The sequence below is a fragment of the Calypte anna genome, chromosome 3 (assembly GCF_003957555.1).
Source record: "Calypte anna isolate BGI_N300 chromosome 3, bCalAnn1_v1.p, whole genome shotgun sequence".
NCBI lineage: Eukaryota > Metazoa > Chordata > Aves > Apodiformes > Trochilidae > Calypte > Calypte anna.
Genome location: NC_044246.1, coordinates 50,252,535 through 50,271,721, shown reverse-complemented (window position 1 = coordinate 50,271,721; position 19,187 = coordinate 50,252,535). Strand labels below are relative to the sequence as shown.

Genomic DNA, 19,187 nt, shown 5'->3' with positions numbered 1-19,187 from the left:
TGGGGGAAAGAGTCAGAAGGGCAAAACCAAGGAAAACTTGTGGGTCAAGATAAAGACAGTTTAGTTAAGTGAAGGAAAAAAATGAAAACAATAAAACCAAACAAGTAATGCAAAAGCAGTCACTCACCACCTGCAGAATGATGCCCAGTCAGACTCCAAGCAACACCAGCTATGGAAAACCTCCCAGTTTTATCGCGGAGTGTGATACAAGATGGGATACCTCTTTAGTCAGTTTGGGTTAGCTGTCCACACTCTGTCCCCTCCCATCCTTTTGTCCAACCCTAAACTACTCACTGAGGCATCAGAGTGAGAGATGAAGGCCTTGACACTGTGCAAGCACAGTAAGCAAAAACTTTGTGTGTTATAAACACTGGTTTTGGTCATCAGTGTAAAGACAGCACCATATAGGCTGCTATGAGAAAAATTTAATTCTATCCAAAGCATATCCAAAACAGGCAGATAATAAGGGACCATAGGGCTAACTCCAGAGACTGCTAGTCCACTGCCTTATCAGTACTGCTGGTATTCCATTCCACAAAGACTAAGGCTTAGCTTTCACTATGTTCAAAACATTCAGTCTTCCCTGAAGGTTTGGGAAACTGAGGCAGGGAAATGAAGCAAGCTATCCTAAGTGACTCCTAGACACAGTAGAAGGGATCAGCACTCATGGCTGGTGATGGTCTTGAAACACAGTCCAGTCTTCATCCACCAGCCCCATTTTCACAGAATTGCAGAACTAGCTGGAAAAGACCTTTATGATCATTGAATCCAACTGTCAACATCACCCCAATAAAAGAAAAAATAGAAAAAAAAATTTTAAAAATATATGATGTTAAGATATATATCTCTCTCTATATAGATATGTAGATAGATAGATATATATATGTATATAAATTACACATATATAGACAAATATCACCATGCCCACTAGAGCATGTCCTGAAGTGCCTCATCTACATGGTTTTAAATACCTCCAGGGATGGTTAACTCCTCCACCTCTCTGGGCAACCCATTTCAATGACTGCTTGACTACTCTCTCAGTAATAAAATTCTTCCTCATCTTTAATCTAAGCCTCCCCTGGTGCAACTTCAGGCCATTTCCTCTAGTCTTATCATCATTTACTAGAGAGAAGAGGCCAGCACCCACCTCCCTACAACCTCCTTTCAGATAACTGTAGAGAACAATACGGTCTCATCTCCGCCTCCCCTTCTCCAAACTAAACAATCTCAATTTTCTCAGTCTCTCCTCACAGGACTTCTTCTCCAGCATGGCTGCCCTTCTCTGAACTCACTCCAGCACCTCAGTGTCTTTCTTGTAGTGAGAGGCCCAGAACTGAATGCAGTATTCAAGTTGTGGCCTCACCAGTGCCGAGTACAAGGTCACAGCCCCTTCCCTTTTCCTGCTGGCCACATTTCTGATATAATCCAGGCTGCTGCTGGCCTTCTTGGCCACCTGGGCACACTTCTGGCTCATATTCAGTCAGGTGTTGATCAATGGCCCTCAGGTCCTTTTCTGCGGGCAGCTTTCCAGCCACTCTTCCCCAGGCCTTAAGCACTGCCTGGGGTTGTTGTGACCAAAATGCAGGACCCAGCACTTGGCCTTGATAAACCTCATACAATTCACCTCATTGATTCAACGGGTCCAGATTCCTCTGCAGAGCCTTCCTACCCTCAAGGAGATCACCATTCCCACCCAACTTGGTGTTATTTTGCAGACTTGCTGACGAAGCACTCAACAGTCCTGGAACCTTTTGTAAATAAAGAGTTATACAGGTTCTGCCTCTGAGGCTGGGGAGACACACACAGCTTTTTCCCAGCACTAAGGGAGGAGAAATTGAGGCAGCAAAATCTGAAAAAACAGCAATTTATTCAAGAAGGGATGCTCAGACCACTTGAAGGCACAAAGCTTGTGGTATTTTACCCATAATTTGCAGCACAGGGAACAAAGAACAAGATTTTCATTAAACCCTAGTATTTTTAGAGATGCAATCTAATTTTTCAAGTCACATCAATGGGCTGGCAGAAGTTTTCTTCAAGCTTTTTACTACATGGGAGTTGTGTATCCAGTTTTTGGTGGCACAAACAGGCCACCAAGCAGGCAGTGCCCTGTAGTGGGAGCTTCTCAAAAGGGCAGGCTAGAAAAGGACTTTACAGTTCTCTGTAAAGATCTCTTCTGAGGTCTGCTGTCCTATTCTTCTTTGTCAGTCACCTCTCTTCCACATAACTATTGAACCTGACATGATCTCTGGTTAATGATATCTCCAAAACATGAAGAAGTCATTTGTGCCAAGTTTTCCTACACTACATGACATCAGCAGTGAGATACTTTGTGACCCACGGTTCCCTGCTTCCCAAACTTTTTCTTCAATACTCCACTTTTCTTCAGTACTTCCCAGGTAACTGGGAAGCAAAACAAGGTAATATCCCTTTTCCTTTCTCAGAGCAGCCTCTAGTTTTAATTACCCCCTCCATTCCTCTCAGAGCAGCACATCATTCCCTCTTCTGCAGCCAGGAAATTGGGAAACACAAATGTGACACAATTATCTTCAATTACCAAAAATTTTACTTTTATTGAAAAAAAGTGAAAATTTTGACTTGTTCCAGATTTAAAGCAGTGAGACACACACGGTAGGATTAAAGGGAAGTTTCTGGTGACCGAGGATAACTCATGACCTTCAGAGAGGAGAAACAATCATGTTACTTCCTTTCTCCCAGACTGACAGCAGTTTGTATCCTTCAGTCTCACACACTGAATCCTCTGTTTGCTTGGGCTTTGGAGATTCAACAACCCCCATGTGCTGTTAGTGTTAGCACAGAGCAGGACACCTCAAGGACTTGCTGGTCTGATCGTGGCCAAAGCCATAAACGACTGCTCTGCCTCTCTATACACATAATGTACATGGACAAGATACAAATTTGAATGTGCAACACAGGTCCACTCACGTTGTTTGCAGAGGACAAAGTCATCCGCAGCAATGAAAAGTGCAACAATAACTCGGGTGATGTTTCTAAGCATCCCTTGGCAAACCCCTCCTTGCACACCTGCCTCACCCACCAGAAGCTATTGAGATGCCTGTTTTTCTGGGACCAAGTCTTCTTTCAATTTCCAAGGCTCTTCTACATGTGTTTCCAGAGAGATTAATAAATATTGCACGCACCAAATGTCTGTGGGGCCTGTCACAGGAGCCCCACTATCCCTCTAAAATGTTCAAGTTTGGTTCCTTGCTACTCCTTTTTCTTTGAATGCTTGATCACCAACAGGATATTAAACATGCCTTGCAGAAACATCTGTTGTTCAGTATGGAGGGCCATGTCCTTATTTTTATGTGAATGATTCTTCTTCTGTCCCTCAGCACACAAGGACCCCCAACGGTTTTTCATTTGAGCTCCATCTTGTGCATCTTGGCTGTGTGTAGCAATGTGTCAGTGCCCATTCTTGCTGTGTATGTCCTCAAGCAGGTCAAGACATCACCATATCCCAGCGCTGACTCATGGCTGTGCTTTCACAAGGGTTGATGACAAGCTCTTTGGTGCTCTCATTTGTGTCCCCATTCATCTCAGTGTCCAAACAGAAGCGTGAAGCCATGTGTTCAATGTGTGATCCAACTTTACCCCACCGCTGAGGAGAGATACACAGAAGAGGAGAACCAGTGGTGAATAAGCTTCCTCCTTGTTATGCTTTTACTATATTTATCCAGCATCAAGAAGATAGTTGATGTTCACAGAATCACAGAATCATCCAAGTTGGAAAGGACCTCTGAGATCTGTGAATTTTCTGATGGTGGACTCAATCCCCTCATCTAAATCATCTATAAAGATATTAAACAGAGCTGGGCCCAGCACTGATCCCTGGGGGACACCATTGGTGAGTGGCCACCAATTGGATCAGCACCGTTCAGCACCACTCTTGGGGGCCTCCAGCAGTTCCTAACCCAGCACAGAGTGCTCCTGTCTGAGCCCTGGGCTGACAGCTTTGTCAGGAGAATGCTGTGGGAGACGGTGTCAAAGGCTTTGCTGAAGTCCAGGTAGACCACATCCACAGCCTTCCCCTCATCCTCCAGGTGGGTCACCCGATCATAAAAGGAGATCAGGTTGGTCAGGCAGGACCTACCCAGGCCTGTAGTTTTCTGGGTCCTCATTTCATCCCTTTTTGTGGATTGGTGTGACAGTCACCAACTTCCAATCATCTGGGACTTCCCCAGTGAGCCAGGACTGTTAGTAAATGGTGGAGAGAGTCTCAGAGAGCTCTTCCACCAGCTCCCTCATCACCCTGCAGTGGATCCCATCTGGTCCCATAGACTTGTGAGGATCCAAGTGGCTCAGCAGGTGACTACGTATTCCTTCCAAGATTACAGGGGAGCTACTCAGCTTCTTATTTCTCTCTACAAGCCCCAAGAGCCATCTGTCCTCAGGACGACAGCCCTACTGCTGAGAACTGAGGTAAAGAATGTGTTAAATACCTCAGGTTTTTCCTCATCTCTGGTAACTATGTTTCCCTGCATGTCCAACAAAGAATGGAGGTTTTCACTGCCCCTTCTTTTGCTGTTGATGTATACGTAGAAAGACTTTTTGCTATCCTTAATGGAAGTGGCAAGATTGAGTTCAAATTGTGCCTCTGCCTTGCTAATTTTCTTTCTACATGACCTAACTATATTCCTAAACTCTTCCTGAGTAGCCATACCTTTGTCCGCAGACTGTAAGCTCTATTTTTAACCCGAATTTTCTTCAGTATCCACCTGTTCAGCAAGAACTCAGCCTTTGTGGCCTGGTACTGGGGAGTACAGGGTCCCCCAGCCCACACCCAGCAGTGCAGACACTGAGCATTTCTCCCAGCAGAAGCCGACTCGCTGAAGCTCAGCCTCTGCCTGTCTTCAGGAAGATGATATATTGCTAACAGCTTTTTCCCCAGGTCGCTGGTTCAAATGCCAGCTCGATGATTAATTGCAGAGAAATGTTAGCATCTGGCAGCCATGTGAACTAAATTGCCAGTTTTGGTTTGACTTCTGCAGCTAAGTATCCTTATCACCACCCACTCTAGTAGACATCCTTATCAACACACTCATTTAAGAAGCAAAGGGATGAACCAGCCAGAGTCTGTACTCCCAGACAGTGCTTCCCAGAAGAAGACAGAGCACATGGGCCATTTGATATGTAGTAATGCTATGACAATAGAAGGGGAAGCTCAAAGAAAATGGGGGATGAACAGAAGGGCTCACCTGCTTGTTGTCACCTTCTTTGCAAGGTGACAGCAGCACCTGGGAACCAGGGAAAAGGGTGTACACAGACAAACACAGCTGCTGCTGGCGAACTTGGTGTTTGTATGTGTATGTCCATTCCTAAAAAGAGGAAGAAAAAGAAAAGTGGTGAGAGATCAGGGTGATTCTTGGTATTCTTCTACCTGGAAAGCAAACACTTTGGCTTGGATCTTGCTCCCTCAGAAAACAAGCACGGACCTCACTGACTTACAGAGGCACCAGAACAGTCTCCAGGATGTTTCAAGCTTTCTAAGAAATGCAGCTGTTATTGAGGGACTGTGTGTTCCAAAGAAAATGTCTAAAAAAGCTGCTGAAGCACAATGGTTCACAAGGCAAATGATCTCATAGCCAGAACTGGACTGTGGTTGGGGAATAGGGGAATGGAAAAATGGTGAAAGAGGCAGAAATGTGCAACCACACAATATGTCATCCTCTTTTTCAGAGGAAGAGCAGCAGCAATGCTTTGTGGCTAGCAGGGAGGGAGATGATGTACAGCAAATGTTTGCAATTCCTAGGAATCTGTTTCCAAATATCACAAAAATTTGGGAAAAAGCTCCCTTTTATACGAAAGGAGCAGGATCAAACTCCAAACATGTGCTTTTACTGATTTGTCATGACCACTGCTATTCCTGCTTTCCTTGGCTGCCCCATTGTTTTATTTCTCATGGTGTTTTTCATGTTCACCTGCTCCTTATCAGCTCCTAGAACTAATCTTGAGGGGAGCAGAGACTCATTATCCTATGTACAGCCCTCTTTTCCACCCATGAATGTTTTTCTCAGGAGAAAAAGAGAAGAGGCTGATAGCTTGACCAGGATTTCAAGAATACTGGACAGGGCATTAGGTAGGTAAAGACAGACTGTTTAGCCCAGTGGTATTTCAGAGAAGTTTACTCCAGTGCTTATTCCAGTTGAATACTTTCTGGTTTTCATGCTGGAGAGAGCAAGGCCAGGGAGCAAGAGGGCTCCTGCAGCAGGTCCCAAGAGCCAAGTCATATAATTTGACAGGGTATAGACTATGAGAGAAAAAGCTGCTCTGAAAGAAAAGGTGCAGAGAGAAAGCAGAGAAGTCAGAATTCTGGGAAGAATGAAGTGAGCAGGAGTGCCGACAGCTGAGGGGAATGCAGTGCTTAAATGTGTATTAGTTTAGGCTGGGTCTGGAAAAAGGAATGGTAGAAGGTGCTCCTGAGAGACTGCAACATTTTCTGAGTGCTGGAGGGCAGGTGAAGAATGGCTGCCCTGATATGAAAGCTGGAATTCCTGCAGCTCCCCTGACTGTGAATGGTGAAAGCTTTGGATTGCATTAGCATGATTTATTAGAGCAGGGAAAGACTTCCACCTCTTTGGTATTTGTCACCATCAGCAGCTTTAACTCTTCTCCCTGACTTCAAAACAGACAGCTACAGGCAATTAATTGCTGCGAATATAAATCCCACTTCATGCAGGTACTTAGCCACTTGAAAGGGAAGGCACGTTTTTGCACAGCAAACCCAGATCCACAAAGACTTCACACTGTCATCCTTATACCCCACATTTCTTAGCCTACTACTCCCCACTAGCTAATGGAAATCAAACCTGGCTTTCTGAACAGCCTGCCCACAGGCTTCTCAGCAATAGCTTCCCAGGATTTCAGCACATAACAAACAATAATTTTCAAAGCCATAGTCTGCACACAAAAGGCCTTTTGGCAACTACTTCTTCTTTGTCAGAAGGAGCAGTGTTTACCTGACCCTGTGTGAAAAATTACATAACATTCCAACCATGCACACCATCAGCTGCTGTGTAAACTACCAGCCTCAGAAACTGGGTGCCAAATCAATCCTGCATCTGCAAAGAAAAAAACCCTACAGGGCAAGCTCCAAGACTGTTCTCAGTGCCTGAACTGCTACAAGCTGCTTTGAAATCCTGGTTTACATTTTTAACCGATTGCTTGTCATTTTAGCTCAGGACAAGGTCTGAGCTACACCCAGGAGGCTCCTCAGCAGCAGCAATCTAATCCTGCAACTTTTGTGTATGGTGGATTCCCCAGCTAACTCAGGGAGGGGGACTTCATGACCTGTTAACCTCCTTGCTTCACTGAGACACTTCACAGAGAACTGTAGCTCCCAGAGGTTCTCTCAATGCTTTTTTTTCCAGGCTAGGCTCTGTTCAAGCATTCCTGACATTCACACCTTCTCAAAGGCAGGACCATCCTCTCACTCATCAAAGCACCATGGGATATACAGAGTGGTGGAAACTGTCTCTCCATCGTAAGAAGAGAGGCTGATAGAGCTACGTATCTGAGTGAGTTTGATAGCTAACATTGGATCTTCCTCTCTTGCCCCCAGGCTGCCCCCACACAGCCCTTCTGTTTTGGCAGAATGGCTTTTTGTGGAAACCAGTTCTGTTGAAAATGTTTTATCCTGTTCTAATCATTGCTTGTCTCTTTTCAGTCCTAGATGAAAGACAGAGAAAATGATGCAGAAAATGACACAGAAACTTTGAGGAAAAAAAAAAAGTCACCTGAACACGACAGAATACAAAAAAAGCTTTGAATTAAAATACAGGCAAATGGTCATGCAAAGTTTTGTCTTACCCCATCTCTTCCCTTATTTGTAGCAGTTGAGATGAAAATTCCTGCTTTTTTTTCCCCATGAGAAACTATTTAATCTTCTAAACCCTGGCACATTGTGCACTCAAGTGGGAAGAACAGCAGTAACAGCAGAGCTTCACACCCTGAGGCTTATGGTGAATGGGGCAGCCCAGAGAAGAGGACAAGAAATCTTCAAGGAAGTAACACAGCTTCAGGCTTGCAGATTGGCCTGAAGTGATGTGAACAGCGTTGAGAGCTGACCCCTAGCATCAAGGAAAAACAGATGCATAGGGTAAGACTGCAGTTAGAATTTCCTGCCTTTTCAAAGACAAATCTGACAAAGCGGTGGTAGAGCGAGGAGGAAGAGGGTGGACTGGGAGAGCAGAGCTACCAGCTGCACACCACAACCAATGATCCTCTCTGAAGCCTAGAATAATGTTAGCCCCATCTGAGGCTTGTGACTATTTTTCAATGCTTCAACACTGTTCTAGCAGGCACCTGCCACTGCTACTCAGCATCATTGTGAATTGAGAAATTTGTTTTAAAATGTGACCTTTAGCTTGGTGTAGCCTGGCTGACAGAAGGAAAAAGGAGCCTCTTTACCCTGCTAGGAGTAGCCCCATGGGAGCCCAGCATTGTGACAGAACTGTACATGCTCTTCTGCCAAGCAAGAGATAAGCTGTAACCGAAAGGCAGCATAGTAGCTAGAGAAAAATGTTTCTCAGGAAGCCAGGAACAACCTCAGCCCTCAATTTTAAAATCACAGGGAGGGACTTTCTAAGGCACATGACTGACTGGGTCACCCAAGGACACTAAATTGCTTCAGTTACAGATGGCCCTGGGACGCAACTAGCTCTTACACAGGTCTCAGGAGAGGGAAAACAAAACACAGAAGGTGCCCACAGCAGCCTGTGTGTGGAGGTGGCACAGCTGCCAGACAGCCCCTCTGCTTTGTCAGCTCAGCCTGTATCTCACAGCTCCAGCTGGCCTGCAGCTGGGGCAGGACATGCCCATGGAGGAGAAGAATGAAGACTTTAGAGGGGAGGAAGGTCAGAAGAGAATTTTTATGGTCAAGAGGAACACTGTTGGGTTAGTTTGTACAGATGCTAAATGTTCTCCTACAAAAGTGCAGATCTAGTCAACCCACACTAGTCCTCATGCCAACTGGGGTAAGCTCCAATGCCACATGCAGCAGCAGACACTCAACTCCAAGGTCCAGATATACTGAGGTGTGGGCCAGATATTTTTGGTTCAAGCCTGGGAAATGGATGCTGCAGCCTTCACACTGTTTCCCTGCTTGTCTAGGAAATGACTAACTTGACATTCATCTTGTGGCTTCTGATTACATGTGTGTAAGTATGCATACTGAAGTGTCTTCTGCTTTTTTATCTGAACCACGTTTCCTGGAACTGCTAATAATTTAAATAAATCACTGAGTCAGATGTCTACACCAGAGATGTGTGGACAAATATCAAAAGAAATTTATTTTGAAAGAAAAAAACAACTAGTCACGTTTCCATCAGATAGACCAGGAGACAATTATGATCAATTTTCCCTCAGGTGCATTTTTCTTGTGAAAAACTAAATCAATCAATTAATTTAGCAAATGAGATACAGGGCTCTGGTGGGCAGGAGAGAAGGTAGAGCTCTCTGTGTCCTGAAGATGGGCAGCACAGCACAAAGATCTCTACCATTCACTAACTCGAGAGCACATCCCCCTGAAGGCCACCCCAGAGGACAGAGCCTGCCCTGACTGCTACCAGACCTTTTGGAGTTGGAAAGGTGAAGTGGATTCTAGAGTGAGAAGACAGAGTTCTGCTATGAGAAGATGAAGAGACTTCCTGTGCCTCAGTGCTCCTTTTACTACTTCAAGACTAATGCCAGATTCCACCAAAGGAGTGTTTGAGATCTGCTAGGGGTGTAAATCTGATTTCTTCACAGTCAAAGTATTCTTCTCAATTTACTCAGACTGTAAATTTGTTTTGTCTCAAACAAATCTGTTGTCTCAAACAGCTGCAGAAAGGACATTAAGCAGCTAAATTCATGTTACTAATACTGATAATAAAGGAATAAGCGTATTTCCATACTACTTATTCAAATGCCAGCAAAGCACAGCTTTGATTTAGCTAAGCTTATTTTTCAAATAGTGAAGCTTAGAGTAAACTTCAGTATGTTAAAAGTGAAGACTATTGCTCTATTCTGGTATACCAAATACAAAACTAGGTAGCATTCAGGACCGCTGCATAATTTATCCTACACAGCCTGGTGACTGTAACTCCCCATCCCATCCATAAGTTTAGGTGATCTTGTAACAATTGTGCAATTAAAATAAAAGTTTCCCTTCACAATGAAAATTTGAATATCCCCCTTTCATCTGAAATACTCTGCATGGGTACACGTAAGAGAGAGCTATCCTAGAAAGACAAAAGAAGATAAAAGATAAAGGCTCTTCTCTATTCCTGCCTCTGTACTGAGTGTAGCTATTCAGCAAAATGTCTGTAGTCCATTTTTCTGTTCCCCTGGAGTTAGTGCTGGGTGGGCAAAAGAAATGCAGTTGACATCCTGGGGGAATTGCTGACCTATTGCAAAGTGCTGCAGAATCAGAATAGGAAGATGAAAAGTTTGTGGCATGGAAAACTCAAAAAAGCACTACACAGAAATGTCAAACCAAAATGTCTTTGATGAGAATGAAACAATCCAACTAATTGGCATGACATTTCTTATTTTAAAATATCACACCAAACTGGTATTTTAGAATGACCAATGAAATTTCACTTTGAAACTCAAGCTTGCAGCAGCACTTTCCATTCTGATTTTCTCAGATTTTTTCAAAAACATCTAGTTCATTGAAAGTTGAAATTTTCACTAAAACGTTTTTATTTCCTTCAGCAGAGTTGGCTCTGCAAAATGTGATGACCTGCATTCATAACCTTGCTTCTCTGGCTGTTTGTGTAAAAAGTCCATGTAGCAGTTGAAGAAAAAGAATTCTAAAACCCTCAACCACCTAAATGGTAAGAACTGTAACTATGTGGTACTTGCAGTTACATATGCTATATTTTCTCAACTGACAAACTCAAGAAGTCATTGTTGATTTTACCAGACTGTGAAGGCAGGCATGTAACTGCATACAGAAGAGTTATGCATCATAACCTTTCATTTACACATACAAACTAGGGACATTTTCAGCAGCATCTCCAGGCTGGGCCTTTTATATGCATGTGTAACCATGAGGGTTAAGGATGTATAGTCACGTGGGAGCAAGCACAGCATTGCCTATTAAATTATTTCATGGCACCATGAAGAAGCAAGTGATGGTTATCCTCCTCCTTCCATAGATGGGAACAGTGGGGGAACTTACTGATGTGCCCCAAATCACAAAGGAAGCCTGAAGCAAAGACAGGTTTTGAAGCTATGTCTTCAGAGTCCTGCTCCAGTGACTCTACTGCAAGGCACATGTTCCTGATCTCGGCTCCAGTATTTCCTAGAATATGCTTTTGAGAACAGATTCATACAGCATTTTCTCATCTTACTGAGACTGAAAAAACTAGGATCATCTTAATTACATTTTCACTAGTTTAATAGGCAATCTAAAATTGAGAGAATTCAGACTACGAAGTTATAAATAACATTGCGATTCACTACATTTTGAAACAAGTAAGATTGAAAGATGAGAGGAAATTACAGTTTTCTTTGTCTTTCTCTGATCTCTGCAGATGAATGGCGTGTGGCATTCCTGAGCAGCAGTGAGTTCTCAGTGAAGGCTACGCAGAGATAAGCAGAACACCTGTACTGTGGCTCCCGCTCCAGTCCCTGCTGCTGCCCAGGGTCTCCATAAAGTCAAGGAGGACTTACCAGGGTTTAACTACATGAAAGGAGTTCACAGAATGAGTAATTCTCCAACAGAGTTTTAGCAGAATTAGGAAATCAAGCTGCCTCAGATTCTTTCCAGGGAGTATCAGGGGGAGAAGGCCACACACCTTACCTGTGCTGCTGCTGCTGTGCTTTTGCTGCTGGTACAAGGGTTTAAGCTCAGGACAGGGAGCTCTTGGGCATCAGATTTGTGCAACTCCAGGCAGCTCTGCCTTTGCCTGATCACCCCCGTTTGATAGAGCAATTCCTCGGGAATCCTGTGGGAACAGCATGAAAGCAACACCCAGGGTACAGGAGCAATCACAAGGAGGTTCATTCAGTGGGGTGAGGAGGCTGCAGTCACACCGTTTCACCTTCAGAAAATGAGAGTGGCAAGTGCTGTCATGATACTGAACCACTGAGGGTAGTACATGGACAGAGACACTGCTGAAGCAGTTTTCAGAGTTGGACTGATGTCTGGCCTTTAAAGAGGAAAAAATAAATAACACTGCACCAGGCAAACAGAGGAGCAAGGAATAGACTGTGGACAGACTAAGGTCAGCCTTCACCCTACAGAAAGGGTAACAAACTGCCACAGAACCTTGGCATTCCCTGTGAATGACTCCATGCAAGGACACACATGGCAAAAAAAAAAATGAAGAAAAGAGCTATAAATAATTTTCACACTGTCATTCTGCACTCAGCCACTGCACCGCTATTTCCCTGGAGGTATCTCCAAACTTTTTGTGCCCTTTCTGAGCATGGCTCCTGACAGTGACTGAGGGACTGGATGCAATGGTTTCTGGAGTAGTTTTGGTGACTAAAAGAGATCTGTACAAAAGTAGCAGTGGAAGTGCATATTAAGCAAAACATTGGCTAGGAGTAAGGCTGAGCCACCTGAATACAGGTCATAAACTCCTTAGAGTGGGTGGTTTTACAAGAGAGAAGTCTTGAGTATCACAGAACAGTGTGCAAGGACTTTGAATTAGAAGTGGGTTGTTGTTTTTTTAAATGTAAGAGTAAAGTCCTAAACCAACCCAAACAAAGGCTACAGGGTATTTCCGCATTGGGATAATTTTGTAAGGAAAATTTGCCCTATACCACCTTTGTCGTGCAGCATGGGCAGGAAAATACACAAAGAAGCCCCAAGAGCTTAGAGAAATCACCAGTGCTTTGCCCCTCACCAGCCCTGCAGCAAAGAGCCACAGAGTCTCTAAGAGTACCAAGCAAAAGCAGGAACACAAATGAACCACACCACACTGAGTAAGCTGTGTTTAAAGCCAGCACAAAATTCACTATGCCTTTCTGTAAAGGTCAAGGGAGGGGGTGCCTGTGTCTCTGGGACAGGAGGGAAGTGTAGAGACTGGAGGGGCAGGGGAAAGTTCTATGGGGCAGAAGGGATGGGGCACCTCACTGGCCTGCTAAAGACAAGTGGAGATCACACATCCATACCGGAGTTCAGGATATATGTTTTCCAGGTACCACTTGAAGCTGTGGCATTTCAACCTCTTCCGCAGCTCCACTCGGCTCTGGATGCTGTGGGAAGCAAATGTCATAGAGACACAATGGCATTAATGAAGGTGAGCACCAGTGCACCAAAAAGGGAGACAAACCAAACAGATATGCACAGATAGCAAACACAAGAGCATCAGCAGCTCTATTTTCTGCTATCTTCTGCATCAGCTGTGTCAATAATTTTGATCTCTGTCTCTTTGGAGGTCTCACTTGATAATATACCAAGATGAGATGACGAGATACTGACATTTTAACAAGGAGTCAGGAGTGTGGTGGATAAAAGGTTCACGGAAAAGTACAGTAATTTAAGAATTATTAGTAAAAATATGTATACTATCTATATATGCAATAAGAATTAAATTACTATATTAATGTACTGGGAAATTAATATATGCTATAATAAATTACTTGGTTTACAGGACTACAAAAGGCCCTGATTCACCAAAGCACATAGACATGCCTTTAAGTCAGCAGAAATTAATTACACAGCAGAACACTTCTTTCCTTAACCAGGACCAAATTTCTGCTGAAGGATCATGATGTACAGTGACATGTTCCCAACTTTAGCTCCTTTCTGGGCACACCTCCACCCATGGAGCTGTTATGATCTGGCATTTACAGAGCAGTAGGAAGCCTCCAGTAACTTCTCTCTGCATAGACTACCTTCTCTACATCCACCTATATTTAGCAGAACAGAGCTATTACTTCAGTCCATGCTTATGGATGGGAAAAGGGTATGAATTCAGTGGAAACAGGACAGTCACCAGGACTTCAATTTATTTATCTTAGATAGTTATCTTTGAAATTGTAGAGTAACCAGAAAGAATTTGAGGTAACATTTGGAACCTGCTGTGGCCTAGAGGAAATTTTCTAAGGAAAGGAAGAACATATGAGAAAGAGAAATTAATAGAACAACATAAAGTCCTCCTGACAGGAAGTTGTTCTTGATTGTTCACAAAATAAACATCAAACTCCCTGAATATAAAGCCCTTGCTTCTTTTCAATAAAGTCTTGATGGGATCAAAATTTGATGATTTTCTTGTTCCTCAACTGCCAGTGAAGCTCTGGACTCTCCTCCCCAAACTCCACTCTACGACCAGAAGTGCCTTTACCTAATATACAGGGAACGACATAGCCTAAGCCATTCAGCTCACTCACTGGGATAAACCAGCACAGCATGCAAACTACCTGTTAAAACCTTCATTGCTGTGCTCTTAGCATCTACATACCATTTGCATTTAATTGTTACTACAGACACAACACAGGGGGGTTTCTGCAGCAGGGCAATGTGTCCACAAACACTCACTGCAGCAGGCAGGGCACAGGCAGGGCACAGGCAGGAAAGACAGACACTTACTTTCCATAAGGCCTCCCCTGGGCTGCAGGACGAGCAGCATAATAGTACTGCTTGAATTTGTCCATCCACACCTCTGCTGTGCGTTTGGTGTTTCTGAAACAGACAATGAAAGGCAGGTGTAACCAAGAAAAACTCCATTTTCTAAAACCCATCAGCTGATTTATCCCACTCTCCGCCCATCCTCAACTTGGTCTTCAGCTTCACCCAAACCACCTTTGAGCCAGCCCACCTCTCACTACTAGAGAAAGTAGCCCTGCTCATTATTCTAGGGACCAAACACAACAGACCAAACCTTGGGTGAAGAAATCACTATTTCAAACTTAGATGGATGCTTCGCATCCACTAGACTCAGAACTGGACTCAGAAAGACTCAAATGCTTCTGTGGAGCATCATCTCCCAGGCAGGTGTGCCTGGGGTTTTATTTAGTGGCTGAGATGGAGCTCTGAAACATGGTGCTACATTTGCCAAATACTGAAGGCAACTATTTCTATGTTGTAAATCCTGTATGGACTTTCCTGCTTTGCACCCCTGGATTTCACAGAAGCAAATCTCAGCCTTCAAAACTTAAAAGAAACCATTCTGGCAACAGTGCTGTAGCCTAAATGATTGTCTTCCACATCAGCCACGTGTCTGCAGAAGGCTTATGAACCTCAGGGAATCTTCTGTTGACTGCATATGACTCTTAATCTCCTTGCAAATGTCTTTTGTTACTCCATGCCTATTTGCCCATCCCTGACCAGGTCAGGGGAGTAGTTCAAGCTCTTGCTCCAAGACAGGCCACTACCTCCAAGGTACTGCTCTCTGCCACTGGGCTGTAGGTGCCACAGAGCAGGCTCCGATCCATCATTCGAGTTCCACATGGCCAGAGCAGGAGATTGCACATGAACCCAGAACAACACTGGAGCCTAAGCTGTCTCTTGCACTGAAGAAGAGACTGTGTGAAAAAACCCCAAACACTACAGTATCGGTAAGAAAGGTGGAGATATTTTTTCCAAAATATCTCTGTTTAAACACGGATCACATAGCATCAGGTTGCCAGTAGCTGATTCTTAATCTATATACCACTCCATTAAGTTAAGGCTGATAGATGCCATAAGGTTAATAAAATCGCAGCTCCTAAAGCTTACAAATGTTTCTCCAGAAACATGCTGATTCATGGTGATTTCTCCTATCTTAGATGACTGCAATAGTTTTAAGTGCTACTAGAAATGCTGATCACTGTCTAAATCTACATACGATACACCAAGTTGTGCGGTGCTGTAGGCACACTGGAGGGAGGGGATGCCATCCCAAGGGACCTTAATACGCTTGAGATTTTGGCCCATGCTAACCTCCTGAAGTTCAAAAAGTCCAAGTCCAAGGTATTGCAAATGGGTCAAGGAAAACCCAAGCACAAATACAGGCTGGCAGAGAATGGATTGAGAACAGCCCTGAGGAGAAGAGGACTTGGGGGTGATGGTTGATGAGAAGCTCAACACAAGCCGGTAATGTGTGCTTGCAGCCCAAAAGGCGAATTGCATCCTTGGCTGCATGAGAAGGAGAATGGCCAGTTCCAGGAGGGTAATTGTCCCCTTCTGCTCTAATGAGACTGAAGCACTGTGGCCAGTTCTGGAGCCCCCAATATAGGAAGGACATAGCCCCTTTGGAGCAAGTCCAGGGGAAGGACACAAAAATGATCAGAGGCCTGGAGCACTTCTCCTGTGAAAACAGGCTGAGAGAGTAGGGGTAGTTCAGACTGGAGAAGAGAAGGTTCCAGGGAGACCTAAGAGCTGCCTTCCACTACCTGAAGGGGCTACAGAAAATCTGGGAAGGGACTTTTTTCAGGTGCATGTAAAGAGAAGGACCCCTTGTATAGGACAGGGAGTAATGGTTTCAGGCTGACAGCAGGTGTCATGGTTTGACGAAGCCTCTAACAAAGGACCAGATGGCTGCTCACTCACCCTTCCCCATTACAGGATGGCGAGACGGAAATCCACTTAGAACCTTGTGGGTTCTAGGGCTATGATGTCATGGGTAAAACAGACCCAACTTGGGAAAAAAATCAATTCAACTTATCAATAACAAAAACAAGGCAAAAAGAAAACACGAGCTTAAATACTTTTCCCTCACCCTTCCCTTCTTCCTGAACCCAAATTGCTTTGTTCTCAATATCTTTACCTCCTCACCCCTAGCAGCACAGGGGGACAGGGAGTAGGGCTTACAGTCTGGATGGAACAGGTTTTTTTCTGCCACTACTTCTTCCTCAGGGAGGATTCCTCACAGTCTTCCCCTCCTCCATCATGGAGGCCCTCCCATGGGAGAAAGTCCTTCACAAACCCATCCAATGTGAGTCCCTCCCACAAGACACAGTTCCTCAAGAGCAAATTACTCCAGTGTGGGCAACCCACAAAGCCACGAACTACTTTGGAAACTCTCCTCCACAGCTGCAGCTCCACAACATCTACTGTGATTTTCCATAGGCTGAAGGTCCACAACCGCTTCACCTTCATGGATGCAGGTCCACAACATCTGCTCCACTGTGATCCTTCAGGTTCTGCTCCACAGTGATCCTCCATCGGTTGCAGGGCACAGCCTGCCATCTCACCACAGGAGGTAAGTAAAAACCTCTGTTCAGGCACCTTCTCTCTTTTCTTGACTGACCTTGGTCTCTCTGCTCCAGCACTTCTCTCCTCCGGTGTTGCTCTTTCTTCTGGTCCCGTTCTCTGTCTTCACCTGTTGCTTTCTCTCACCTCCCCCTCTCCTCTGCTCTTAATCACTATGTGTTTCCCCTTCATCAGTATGTTAATTGCAGAGGTGCACATCTTTTGTGTCCCTGAAGTCCTGAGGCAGGACCAGGCATTTTGGAGCAGGAGAGCTATTCAGAAGCTACTTACCTGAGCCACCTTTGGGGGACTCCTTCCCTGCTAGCAGAAATGGCACCACATCAGCCCAGAACAGAGGGTTTTAGATTAGGTTAAATATAAGGAATAAATTCTTTTCTGTGAGAGTGGTTTAGACTCTCGCACAGATAGTCCAGGGAAATTGTGGATACCTCTCCCTGAAGTGTTTGAAGCCAGGCTGGATGGGACTTTGAGCAACCTGGTATAGTGGGAGGTGACCCTGTCCATGGCAGGGGTGTTGAAACTAGATAATCTTTAGATGACCTTCACACCAGAACCATTTTATGATTTTATAATCTGTATCTAATCTTCCCCAACATGAAGGGTTTCCTGATCTCATTTGGGTTTGTAAGAAATATGGAGATAAATGCCAAGGCTCACACCTGAATTCATTTTGGAGAGATTCAGATCTCTCCAAAAAGCCCATGGGCTGTCCTTGGGGCTCAGCCACAAGAACACTAACTATGTAAGTGCTCTCAGTGTTTTTTCTCTGCCTTTTACTTAGTGGACAATCTTCAGCTTCATGCTGTAAAAAGAGGTAAACCTCTTTCCCATCATCTTTCCCATGCCAATTTTCACTTCTGGACTGCCTCCTGCCTTGCCTGCTGTTCTCAGGATCTTAGCCCATTTCATTTGGCCTTTTCAGTACCCAATTCAGTCTATGTTCCCATGTGTAAGGTCAGCCCCTTTCAGCTGGGATTATGTTCCTTTGGTGTCCCCCACCAGTGAGGTACAACACATGGTCTGGTGGCAGCCACCAGCCTGGAGGCAAATCCCACTGCTCTGGCACTCTGCTCAGCTCCCTGCTCTGAGAAACATCAATAACCAATATATCTGGTTCAGTTCTGCCACTCTCAGCCTTCAGTTCAGGTTATTTTGTAGTGACAGACATTGCTGGCAGCCTGATTTCAGATCATTATAAATGTGTTCTGATGACCATAAGGTTTAAACCATTTGCTGTTAGAGTAGCTGGTGCTCAGGGAGATGCTGGGGCTGTCCCTCCATTTCCGTGTTAACAAAAGGTCCTATATAGATGTCCTATTTTTGTCATATTCTAAACACTGTAAAAACCTAAGGAAGAGTCATACTGGCTTGACTTTCCTCTCTCCTATGAAGACAGGATGAGGGAGCTGGCTTTGTTCAGCCTGGAGAAAAGTAGACTCTGGGGAGACCTAATAACAACCTTCCAGTATCTGAAGGGGACTTACAGGAAGGCTGGAGAGGGACTGTTTGAAAGGGCCTGTAGTGATAGGATGGGAGGCAGCAGTTTTAAATTAGAGAAGAACAGATTTACACTGGATGTTAGGAAAAAGTTTTTTACTATGAGGGTAGTGGAAAAATTGAACAGGTTGCCCAAAGAGGTAGTTGATGCCTCATCCCTGGAGATATTCAACAAGAGACTTGATGAGCCTCTGAGCAACCTGATCTAGTTGAGGGTGTCCCTGCTTACTGCAGGGGGGTTGGACTAGAAGGCCTTTAGAGGTCCCTTCCAACCCAAACTGTTCTGATTCCTGCCCAGAGATATTTCAAAATATTCCAAACAAACTGTCCTCCCTATCTTTTCTGTTCCCCTTCCTTACAAGGCAGCATCTTATTCTACTTCATAAAAACTAAGCAAGTGCAAAACACTTACTTAATGTATGTATTGGCATTTCCCTCTGGGAAGATGTATGGATGTTTCTTCCGGAAGACATGTCCAACGCGACTGCAGGGGATGATTTCCAGGCTCCCTCCACACATCCACACACGAAAAGAGATTTCT

The 19,187-nt window shown here is 44.5% G+C and overlaps 1 protein-coding gene across 2 annotated transcripts in view; it reads right to left on the bottom strand.

Annotated features, from left to right (window-relative positions):
- Positions 1-2,506: 2,506 nt before the first annotated feature.
- Positions 2,507-19,187, bottom strand: part of GALNT14 (polypeptide N-acetylgalactosaminyltransferase 14) — an 86,719-nt gene continuing 70,038 nt past the window's right edge. For both annotated transcript variants that reach the window (XM_030447474.1, XM_030447475.1), the window contains 6 exons: positions 19,059-19,185; positions 14,546-14,638; positions 13,126-13,209; positions 11,807-11,951; positions 5,217-5,336; positions 2,507-3,619 (listed from right to left, as the gene is read on the bottom strand). In XM_030447474.1, coding sequence (XP_030303334.1) covers positions 3,461-3,619; positions 5,217-5,336; positions 11,807-11,951; positions 13,126-13,209; positions 14,546-14,638; positions 19,059-19,185 — 728 coding nt within the window. In that variant the 3' untranslated portion in view covers positions 2,507-3,460. The remainder of the gene's footprint in view (positions 3,620-5,216; positions 5,337-11,806; positions 11,952-13,125; positions 13,210-14,545; positions 14,639-19,058; positions 19,186-19,187) is intronic.